Source organism: Bidens hawaiensis, unplaced genomic scaffold, assembly GCF_021521415.1.
Source record: "Bidens hawaiensis isolate Kalapana, Puna unplaced genomic scaffold, B.hawaiensis_p1.1 tig00006484_1, whole genome shotgun sequence".
NCBI classification, from domain to species: Eukaryota; Viridiplantae; Streptophyta; class Magnoliopsida; order Asterales; family Asteraceae; genus Bidens; species Bidens hawaiensis.
In genome coordinates this window covers 409,625-422,201 of record NW_027491435.1, presented here as the reverse complement: position 1 = coordinate 422,201, position 12,577 = coordinate 409,625, and the positions used below count along the sequence as shown (strand labels likewise).

Here is a 12,577-nt window from a genome sequence, read left to right as displayed (position 1 = left end):
AGTATTCAAACCAAACGTTAAAGATTATTACATGATCACAAAACAAAACCAACATCGATCTAATCTATACTGTCAAGGCGGTCGAGCGACACATCGGGCACTAGTTCTTGGAGTTCAACCACCGTTTGATACAGTTTGCATGAAAGCGATGACCGCACTCGACTAACCCGACCTTCTGGTTTCTCTGGTATTCGCCCAAACAAATCGAACAAACATCCTGCTGATCACAGTTTCTTTGTAAGGTGTACACATGGAGACGCTCGGAGATCACTTCATCCGGTAAACCCGGGCCACGGGAAGGGCTGGTGGTTGGTGTTCTTTGTAGCGCAGATTCAAACTCGTGCAAGATCAAGTTTTCATTTAAAAATCGTTCGTACTGAAGGGCATTGAACAGGTAGTTTTCTTGTGGTTGTGTATAATACGTGGCATTGGGGATATTGAGTATGGCTACTTCGTCGACAGATTGGAGATTAAGAATCATGTTGCGATACGAGGGATTATTCATGGTAGTGTAATTTGAAGGAGAATAGAGAAGATACGACTGAGGATTCATGGTAGTGTAATTTGAAGGAGAATAGATAGGATAACGAAGACAAGTTATGAACGAATGAATGAGATACTTGTGATTGATGTATTCCTATGTATGGTTTATTTTGGGCTTCTTTATACTAACTTGCTAACTTAAACTGCAAGTTAATGAAGTCGGTCATTATAACGGCTATATTTTGAAGCGTGGCCCGGCCTGAAGATTTATTGAAATTGAAATATTAATATGGGCTTAAGCCCATTAATAAAGAGTTGTATCACCTGCTATTAGTTGGCCCCTTACGGTTGGAGTTGTCTACCCGTTTATCGCTTATTCATCTTGAGGTGAAAAAAAAATGTTAACCGGAACTGAAATTTAATTCTGATTGGCAAAAATCAGTTTGGAACCGGCCGAACGGTTTCAAACCGGCCAAGCCCAATCTTTTCCAGCCTCAAAAACCGGTTCCAGATAGACTAATCAGAGGCCCATATTTACTTTTGTAATGACTGAAGAAGGGTCTTGAGTTGATGAATTATGGTTTTGGAGTTTCAATGGCAAGTGAATACAAAGTGATTTGGATATGTTGTAGGAGAGTGTTAAAGAATCGAACCGAGGTTTACACACTTGGCACGGACCAATGGAGAAGTTTGAGAAAAACCCCTTACCACTTTTAAGAAAATAAAGGATCTGGATGCTGGTGTATTTGTGGATAGCCGAATATATGTTTTTGATTTGAATACAGAGACATTTGAGTTATTTACGTCCCCTCCCTCCCGGATATAATCGAAGCAAATGTTGGGAGTCCTAAAAGTCAAATTTATTGGTGTTGGTTAGGATATGAGGTTTGGGTGATGAAGGAGGAACCTTGGTATAAAGAGAGAACTATCCAAGAAAGGTTAAACCCTATCGAAATCAATTCAATTTGACCCATAACCAAATTCGTGAACCTCTATTGTTCCCAAATGATTACCGTATATAATCTCTCTCTCGTATACTTATGCTCATATTTATGTCAACAATTTTATATATTAACCGACTAACTGATTGAGCGTCAAACGTTTGATAGTCTCTAAACATTGGTTTAGGAACCCTTGTAGCGTTTATATTGTTATTCACAAGGTTTAGAAATATGAGATACAACATAAACGATCAGGGGAATGGATCTAAAGCAGATATGTATAAAGATTCTATCATCATTGGTCATTTCTCTTAAAGGTTTGCTAGAACGTCTTGCACTTGAGTTTGCTAGATGGCCACTCATTTGAGTAAACCAACCTTGGCATTCTTATGGTGGAGACTTCAGTGTTAGTTGCCATGTGCATTAAAACAAACTTGACTCTGTATTAGCAGTATTGAAGAACCATGTGTTGTGATTACAGCCTCGTAGGTGATGCACGGAAATATCCACAAAATTCACAATCGAAATCCTAATGCGAGCAAGGGACGTGCTGGCCGGAAGCACAAGTCATGTCCTACTAAAGATCTAAAACTCTTTACTCCAAGGACATAAAGACAAGTGAGAAAGAATGATAAAGGCCACTATGAATCAGTACGAGTATGAAAGAACGGTGAAAAACACAAACAACAAATCACAAAATAATCCTTTCTTGTGTGTTGTGTTGTGTTGTGTTGGGTAAAGCTAAGGATTGATACCCGAAACTGGGTAATATCGGAAAAGTCGAACCGGTTCCATACCCGAAACTGGGTTTTTCAAATACCTGATATTATCCGAAAAATACCGAGAAAAACACCCATAAAAAGTGCAACACCTTAGAAAATAGGATTTTCTTTTTTATAATACCTGGAAATAGGGATTCAAATACCCTGTTTAGAATACTCAAATCTGTACCTGACCCGAACCCGATACATAGGGTATGAGTTTTAGAGACTATAAACGGACCCGAACCCGACCCAGGTAATGCCAATACCCGATTTTCCAATGTCGGTCATACCCGAACCCGGTTCTATACCCGTAACCAGGTTTTTGAAAAAATCCGATTTATGCACCTCTAGGTATGATGGTATCTTATCTTCTTAAGAAAATCTAGTTTTAGAGTTTAGAGTTTAGACTCCCCTTTTTTGGCCGATTTAAAAATAACTTAACTGAAAAGGTACGTTAAACAAAAGTTGAAATGTCAATAACATATACATGTGAAACTTGTAAAACAAAAGTTGAGGACAAAAAGCATATATATGCAAAACTTGTGAAATATAAGTTGAGAAGCCAAAAATATGTATAAGCGAAATCTAAAGTTGAGAGGACAAAAATATATGTGTCAAAGCAATATGGCAAAAACGTGAGGTTAAATTGCATATACTTATCATATATATAACTATTAAATTTACTTGTGCGCTGCCGCGATTTCTAGACGTGACTAAACACGTAAAGAGTGTTAGCGAGTGTTAAATAATGTTTGTGACGGACATTTAAATGATGCAACATTATAGCTAATTTCTTTATTCTCATCTTATTATATTTATGTGCTTCATCATAATTATAAAGTTTGCACATTTTAGTTAAATAAATTTTGTAATATTCTTACCAGTACGATTATACATAAGAATTAGATTGTTAGTATAATATGTTTAATAACTGAACACTTGCATCACTGGTTGTACTATTGGCATTAAAAAGGGTACAATAAAATAAATAGTGAACATTTAGTGTAAACACCCACTTTGGAAATTAGTATGGATTAATAACTACCTTGTACATATGTGAACATTTAAGTGGTTAGTTTCATAAATAGTATTTCTTGTGTGATAACCAATACTTACTTTTTAATATATATATATATAATGTGCATCTATAACTTATTTTCATATTTTTATCGCTTATCATATCATCTTACATGACAACTTGCAATAATAAAAAGTAAAGTAATCCGTATATATTTCTAAGAATACAAGTATGCAACAAAGTATCTTTCTACATTTTAAAATAGAATGTCCTTAAATTTTCACGGTTCCTTACAATCTTTTCAAATCGTTGAGTGATTCGTAGAGCTAAATTTGATTTTCTTTTCTTTATTTTCATCCCATGAAATCTTCGGACTTAGTGTCCAATTTTTATAATGTGTGTGATATTTGATATCACACACTTTCTTTGTTGACTTATTGACTCGCTTTAAGGCTTAGACTCTATCTTTGAATTTGATTTTCACTTTTGACTGAAATGTTATTTCATTTACGATATCACCATAGATAGTACGAAATTGGATTGCGACTAGGGTAACAAACATGTACAACTTCGTGTTTATGACCAAATGGGTCTACTTGACAAGCACTTAGATATTCAATATAACAAGCTATAACATCAATGTGGTATTTATAGGCAAGAATTAGAAGACAAGTTTGCATGGATGATTGTACATTAAATCTCTTACAACCACTTTTGCATTTAATGTGGTTTGTTGGTTTTTAAAATAAAATAAATTAATTAGTTATTAAATAACACAATTAATTAAATAAAATCTTATGCAAAGGTTGGGAAAAGTTTAGTTTTTGACAAAAATGGTACTTGTACTTTGGTTTGGGTTGGTTTCGAGGATAAAATAAGCGAATTAAATACTGTTAAAGATTTTACAACAAGACAAATATGTGACATGAATATAACACTAAGGACATTTTTTTAAAGGATCTGAAGTATAATAAAGTTTAAAACGGGTCGGGGGGGGGGGTTGAAAATGACGAATTGCACAATAAGTTTGTAATAAAATAATAATACATGAGAATGTGTCTTGAATAACATATATACACATTTAAAAGATGATTTTTATAAAAAGATTTAAAGCGACAACAAATCATGTGCTTAGTTTGAACCTCAATTGGGTGTCTCATAACTGAAATCTAATTTAAACCCACTTAGCTACCCATATGAAGACTAGCATATACAAAGATTTGCAATCAGCTTTAATATCTTATGCAGTGGTCTACGCGCAGATGCTTAGCGTTAATCGGTGAGGTTTCTTGCATTATAAAGACCTCTAACTTATTACAATATCTGTAGACTGCAGTAATTCACCATTTTATTAGAATGTTCATTTTTTGATACAGTAAGCAAATACTTCTAACTGTTCACAACAGGCTCAATCATCAATTTATATAAATTGATGTTATTATTATTGTTATTATTATAAAATATAATTTCGGGTGTAATATAAACAAGCCAACGAGCCGAGTCAAGACCGAGTCACGAGCTCAACCAACCCTGGCTTGAGCTCGACTCATTTATAATCGAGCCGTGCTGAGTCAACTCGTATAGATTCGAGCTTTTTTAAAACGAGTAACGAGTCACAGGCTTTTTATCCAATTAATAAAACTATCCATGGATTCACAATTGCTATTATAATTATTGATACATCAAAATGAATGATACGTGAGTATTGAAATAGCCACATAAATAATAAATAATAAGTATTTGTCAAATCAATATCAAACTATCAATGACTACAATGTGATTTTTGTTACAATGTCTAAAAGTATCCTCGATATTTTTAGTGAGCTTTTATGAGACAGATGTCAACTATTTATAATGATTTTGACGCTCGAAACCTGAAACCCACCACCGTGAAAAACTCTTTTAAGACAAGTTTTAAACTTAAGACGAGATCCCAAATCAAGTATCGAGAAAGTGAATGACATGCGATTTTTAAAAACACTCAAAATAATAATATTGACAAAGGCAAAGAAACCCTCATAAACCCTTTAAAACCCTCAAGCCGAATATTTCATCTATTCATCTTTCCCCCATTAAACTCCTGACACACACACAAACACACACACACACACACACTGTTTTGATTGATTGATTCTGGATAATTGGATATAAAAGATGAAGAATCTGAAGCTGTCATTTGAGGTCTCATCTAACCTGTGCTTACAGTCCCAAAATGAAGTGATTCGTTCAACCGCTTTCGACATCGAGCAGAACCGGTTATTCTTTGTTTCTTCCGATAGCCACTTCTACACCGTCCATCTTTCTTCATCTCAAGTAAGCCCTAACACTAACACGTTCCTGATTTTAATTAATATGTAAATATTATGCAAAGTGTTAGGTGTTGATGATACGATACAAATCATCTAAGGGGGTGGGTGTTTGGCCTAGATTTTAATTAACATGTATAAATTATTATGCAAATTGTAATTTAACATTTTATTTGTATTTGTAAGACTATAATAGGGACCTATAGTTTCAGAACCAGTTTTATGTTGAGAACCACAAGCGGACCGAGTGGTTATATAACCGCCATCTGTTTAACTGTATTATGCACTCCTCGACATTCTTCTGGTTCTCATTTGAACACTCTTCTATATATATAGTGCGTGTATAAAAGTTCTCATAAATACTCCGAAGCTCACATAGTATAGTTCAAACATAAACAATTCAAACTTTATCATACTAGAGCATTCACTTCCCGTTCTTTATAATCTTCCATTATGAAAAACACTCACTCCATCCCATTTTGTATACTTTTCTTATCTATAAATTATATGGTTTATATATTTGGGTCGAATAGTGATTTCTTATATTTATCAACTCACTATTCATCTTATATAATGTCTTTTTGCGAGTGGCAGAGAGAGAAATAATTGAGTAAAAGCGTGTTGTTTAATTGAATAAAGATAAATATAAGGAATGCGATGTGAATGTTTTTTAAAGATAAATTGGCAACTAATCATGACTTTTACAACACTGACTATAATACACTGCTCAGAATCTAAAACAATGGTGAAATTTGCAGAATGAAGAATCGAGGGGATCAACTACTGTGATTGGTTCTGTTGATCTAGATGCTGGTGATTCTATTACTTCCATGGAGTATCTCATGGAGAAAGAATCGCTCATTATTGGAACTTCAAGTGGTGATTTGTTACTGTTTAATGTGGATGATAGTGCAGTGGAGGTTGTTGGCAGAGTAGAAGGTGGTGTTAAGTCTATTTCACCGAGCCCTGATGGAGATTTGCTTTGTATTATTACTGGTATAGGCCAAATGTTGGTAATGACTCATGACTGGGACTTGTTGTATGAGACAACAGTTGAAGATCATATTGAAGATGCTGACTCACGTAAGGGGCTTTTACCACAGCTTCTTAAGTTTATCTTTTCTGACATAACTGTATAAAACATAAAGTTCAAGCAAATTGTTTTACTATCTTGATAAATGATACATGAATCGCCTCTAGTGATTATTAATATTATATTAGGTACATTTGTCATTCATTTTGTTAAAACACGGAGAACAAGGAGATATGTTTCAATATAAAAGCCCCTAAATTAGCTAAAAACAAGGTTTTTGAGTAAAATTGGTCAAAAGAAAAGCTGCTTTGTAGATGGGTTTGTGCTAAAATGGCTAAACACACACACACACAAAATATAAGTTTTTAAAATCATGCATTAACATTTACATGGCCAAATTTTGCAATATGTTATTTCTTGATTAAAAATTTGATACAAGTACTGAAGTTACTCTCAGGTGATCAATGCTTGCACTCAGAATGTAAACCTGGAAGTCCTGCCACCTGGCGAGGTGACGGAAAATTCTTTGCTACAATAAGCTCGACACCAAGTTTTTCCCATAAGAAGCTTAAAATATGGGAGCGAGACACAGGCGACATGCATTCAGTCTCAGAACCAAAGGCTTCCATGGGAGAAATTGCAGAATGGATGCCATCTGGAGCAAAAATCGCCACTGTTTCTGATAAAAAAATAATATTTTTCGAGAAAAATGGGTTAGAAAGAAGCTCGTTTACTGCAATTGAAGAAGTTGATGCAACTATTGAGAATCTAAAATGGAACTGTAATTCAGATTTGCTTGCAGCCATTGTTAGAACAAAAGCTTATGACTCGATCAAGATATGGTTTTTCAGCAACAACCATTGGTATTTGAAACAAGAAATCAGGTACTTAAAAAAGGATGAAGTTAGATTCATGTGGGACCCAGTAAAGCCTCTAAGTTTAATAAGCTGGACACTTGAAGGATTAATCAAACTTCAGAACTTTATCTGGATTTCATCAGTTACCGATAATTCAGTTGCCTTAGTTATTGATGGGTCAAAGATTTTAGTAACCCCTCTTTCTATATCCTTAATCCCGCCACCTATGTATCTATTTCAGCTTCGGTTTCCTTGTTCGGTCAGAGAAACAGCTTTTTGGTCTAAGAATTCTAAGAACATGTTGGCAGCATCTTTGGCAGATGGCAGTTTGTCTGTTGTGGAGCTTCCTGGAGTTGACACGTGGCAAGATCTAGAAGATGAAGTATTTCATGTTGAGCTGTGTATTACTAATGATCTTGCATCTTTCATTCATCTCACGTGGGTCGACTCACACGTGCTTCTCGGTGTTATAGTTGAACCTGTGTATAAAAATGAGAAGTTTTCAAAGTACTATATTCAGGAACTTGAAGTTTCGTGCTCTGAGGATCATATTCCGGGCTCGATAACGGGCTCGGGATTTGATGCAAATGATGTTAACAAACTTTTTATCGAGAACGCGGTGACCGGGCTTGTTTCTAACCCGGTTAAAAAACGTTCAGCGTTTATTCAGTTAAATGGTGGGAATATTCTCGAGTACGAAACCGATTATCCCCTCCACGAGCGCAACAATTTGCGGTTTTCATCTTCTTGCCCGTGGATGAGTGTGGGACCCGTTGAAGATTTTGGGCTGGCGAATTCCGACTCATTTTTAATGTTCGGGCTCGATACCAGTGGTAAATTGCATGTGAATCAGACTGTTTTATGTAGCAATTGTAGCAGCTTTTCGTTGTACTCAAATTCCACCAATCAGACAATAACACATTTGATTCTCGCAACGAAGCAAGACTTGTTGTTTATTGTTGAGATACGCAATATCGTGCTCGGTCAAACAGAGGTCAATTATGGCAACTTTTTACCGGTTGTAATAACCAGAAAGAATGCAGAAGAAGGAAAGAAGTTCATACAAATATGGGAAAAAGGTTCTAACATCTTGGGAGTCGTGCATGGAGATGAATCTGCGGTTATTATACAAACGACACGTGGTAATTTAGAAAGCATTTATCCAAGAAAATTGGTTCTAGAATCAATCGTTAACGCTTTGGTTCAAGGGCGTTTTAGGGATGCTCTACTCATGGTAAGACGACATAGGATTGATTTTAATATTATTGTCGATCACATGGGCTTGCAAAATTTTCTCAAATTAGCTACTGAGATTGTAAAACAAGTAGATAATCTAACCTACATTACCGAATTCGTTTGCTCTTTAAAGAATGAAAATGTGATGGAAACTCTATATAAAGGGTATATAACTTATGCAAATGAGGAAAAAGGCACGGCTCTTGATGGTCAAAGCAAGGTCAACTCTGTTTTACTGGTTATAAGGAAAGCTCTTGAAGAGCAAATAACAGAAAGTCCATCTCGAGAGCTTTGTATTTTAACTACTTTGGCCCAAAGTGACCCGCCATATTTGGAAGAAGCTTTGGAGCGGGTCAAAGTTATTCGTGAGATGGAGTTATCGGATTGTAGTGACCCGGAAAGAAAGCAGGTCCCATCATCTGAGGAATCTTTGAAACATTTGTTGTGGCTTTCAGAAAGTGAGGCAGTTTTTGAAGCTGCTTTGGGTCTTTATGACTTGAATCTTGCAGCTATTGTTGCATTGAACTCACAACAGGACCCGAAGGAGTTTTTACCGTTTCTTCAAGAACTTGAAGTCTTGCCAGTTTATGTTATGAGGTATTGATGCAACATGGTCTATATTTGTTTATAAACTAATCTAAACACAAACAAAAAACACAAGTTATAATGGTTTTTGGTCAAACCGTGATCCAAAACAGTCTCTTCAGGCTTGTGAACGAACTGAACGAACACGAACAGGGCATGTTCGTTTCGTTTGTTTAACCTTAACCAAACAAAACAATAAATGAACATGGTATTCTTGTTTGTGTTCGCTTGTTAAGAAAATGAACATGTTCGTGTTTGTTTATGTTCGTTCATTAACAGTATAAACGAACGATTCATGAATGAACATAAGTGAACATAGATGAACGAACATAACTGAGGTAAAGTTAGTTTAAAGTGACGTGAAGAACAATGTGTTGAGCCTAAAAAGTTATTAAAACTAGACTAAGTTATTATGAGCCAAAAAATTTTAAATGAATATATTAACGAACGTAAGCTGCGTAACGTAAATAAACGTACACTAACAAACATAAACGAGTTTAAATGAACGAATGTAAACCAACGTTCGTGAACATAAATGAATGAATGAGATATTTATTCGCGTTCGTTCATTTATAAATTAATGAACAAATTTGTTTGTTAATGTTCACACGTTTATTAGATTAACGAATGTCCCTCCGTACTGTTCATTGAACGTCCACCAAACCATTTTTCTTGGGCCTTCAAAACAGCTAACTTTGGCGTGAGTTAGGTTGGTCCGAAATGCCATGTAACATAATAACATATTAATTTTTCATGTATTGTTTTTATACAGGAAAGAACTATAAGTAACACATATCTTTCGACTTATTTAGTTATGCGGTTGTTTTTTGCAATGCGTGTCTTAACAGGTATAAAATTGACCTCAAATTAAAGAGATTCGAGAAAGCACTCCAACACATCGTTACCGCTGGCGACACTTATTTTGAAGACTGTATTAATCTCATAAAAACCAACCCACAACTTTTCCCTCAAGCACTTCAACTAATAACCAGCCCCGCCAAAAAGAGACAAGTTTTAGAAGCATGGGGAGATCATTTAACTAATATCAAATGCTTTGAAGATGCTGCTACATCGTATTTATGCTGCAACAGTCTAGAAAAAGCTTTAAAATCTTACCGGTCATCTAACAATTGGGGTGGTGTACTAACCGTTGCGGGTATTATGAAATTACAAAAAGAAGAAATTATTCAAATTGCGTATGAGCTTTGTGAAGAGCTTCAAACTATTGGGAAACCGAGTGAAGCTGCCAAGATTGCTTTTGATTATTGTAATGATGTTAAAACTGGGATTAATTGTTTAATTAATGCACGGGAATGGGAAGAGGCTTTGAGGATTGGTTTGATGCATGGGATTGAAGAGTTGGTTTTGGATGTGAAAGTTGGTGCGGTTGAATGTGGGGCCGGGTTGATAGTGGAATATGAGGAAGGGTTGGAAAAAGTCGGTAAGTATTTGGCGCGGTATCTGGCGGTCCGGCAGAGGCGGTTATTGCTTGCCGCTAAGCTTCGGGATGAGGAGAGCTCGATAAATGAATTGGATGATGATGCAGTTTCGGAGGCTAGTAGTAGTTTTAGTGGAATGAGTGCTTACACTACTGGGTAAGATATGCATACACACATGCATACATTCATACATATACACATATCCCCTACAAGTATATGTATATAAATGCAAACACACACACACACATATACATACATTAATGCATATACATATATACGCACATATTACATATATATGTATAATATATATGTATATATGTGACCAATTTGTTAATTGATTATGATATTATATTATTGATGATTAGAACAAGAAAAGGTTCAGCTGCTTCCATGAGCTCAAGTGGCACTAGCAAGAGAGGGATTAGACGGCAAAAGAAAAAAGGAAAAATTCGTGCTGGCAGGTATTGATTTTACCTCAGTTTTATTTTTGTATATTTTTCAGATGTGACAATGTCGACCTGTTTATTCAAACGGGTCAAGTTGGGTTTGTGTTTTGTGTGACTGTAGAAAAAAATAGCTGAAAGATATCAAAGGAGTCTAGTGTGTCAAACAGGCTAATAGACCATGCATAAAACATCCGAGATCAGTTTTTCCAAAAACTTGTACTGTTATAGAAATAATACAATTTTTCTAATAGCATTTGCCACCTTAGTTATCTATAAAATGTATAATATTTTAGATAAATTCAACCCGACCCATATGAAGTTTACCTGTTTTCACACTAACTATTTACAAAAAGATATAAATATTCAGAAACAAAGGTAGGGGTGTAAACGAGCCAATCCGCTCGTGAGCTACTCGAGATTGGCTCACTGAAAGCTCGAGCCTAGCTGAGCTTAAACGAGCCTGAGCCTAAAAATAGGCCTGTTTAATAAAAGAGTATTCTTTTGTTCATCTATTTGTATTCTATTTCTTTATTTAATGATTAAACATTATTTCAGCCCGGATGAGGAAATGGCATTAGTAGAGCATATGAAGGGGATGAGCCTCACAGCTGGAGCAAAACGCGAGCTCAAATCTTTGTTGGGTTGCCTTGTGATGATCGGGAAGGAAGACATCGCACGAAAATTGCAACGAGTTGCAGAAAACTTTCAGTTATCTCAAATATCAGCAGTCAAATTAGCAGAAGATGCAGTTTCATGTGATATTGTAGATGAACATACATTTGTTCTGGAGGCTTACATGAAGAAATTAAGGAATGAGTTGTTGCGGTCTGAGGAGTTCTTTTGGCAGTCCAAAGTTTTTGTTACTCCTTAGGAGGTAATACTTGTTAAATCTCACATTATTTAGTGTAAAACTTTGTTAATTGTTTTATTTGAATAATTTGATTATTATTAAAATATTTTATCCCTTTTTGCAGATGAAAGGTCATCTGTAGTGTATGTTTGAAGTGATTGTGATTTGTGAGGATATGACGAAACCAGAAGGTGGCAGCAATTTTGACCCGTTTGCTCTGTTGGTTCGTTTGAATTTTTGCTCTATCTTATGCCTAGATGGGTTTATTTTATTGGTATTTTTGGTATACATTTGATTATTTCTGCTGTATAAGATTTAATAGTTGATTTTTGTGAGGTTGTTTTGTTTAAATAAATGTGACACTCTTGAAATTAACAATTTAGCATAACAGTAACTGTTGTACTCATAGTAAGTGTTTGCTATATATATTTTGTTCATAACGGTCAATGTGTCATATAACTAGCATAACTCGTTCCAAGTCCCGGGTGCAATTTCACCCGAAAAACTGATGTCAACTTTCTTTTCCTCTAATTGCAAAAAGGGCTGAGACCGCAACACCTCTGTCCTCTCGTCGCTAGGTTATGAGAAATAGGGATCCTATTTCAAATCATCCTCAAAA

The 12,577-nt window shown here is 35.4% G+C and overlaps 1 protein-coding gene across 3 annotated transcripts; it reads left to right on the top strand.

The window, feature by feature from the left end:
• Window positions 1-5,355: 5,355 nt before the first annotated feature.
• Window positions 5,356-11,979, top strand: LOC143632599 (elongator complex protein 1-like). 3 transcript variants are annotated; one of them, XM_077101073.1, is made up of 6 exons: window positions 5,356-5,519; window positions 6,271-6,595; window positions 7,024-9,235; window positions 10,072-10,818; window positions 11,028-11,123; window positions 11,664-11,979. In XM_077101073.1, the coding sequence occupies exons 1-6, from the start codon at window positions 5,361-5,363 to the stop codon at window positions 11,977-11,979; spliced, it is 3,855 nt and encodes a 1,284-aa protein (XP_076957188.1). In that variant the 5' UTR covers window positions 5,356-5,360. The 3 variants fall into 3 exon arrangements, with proteins under 3 accessions (XP_076957188.1, XP_076957187.1, XP_076957189.1); XM_077101072.1 differs by having other exon boundaries at window positions 7,003-9,235; XM_077101074.1 differs by lacking the exon at window positions 5,356-5,519 and having other exon boundaries at window positions 6,339-6,595; window positions 6,993-9,235.
• The last annotated feature ends 598 nt before the right edge of the window (window positions 11,980-12,577 follow it).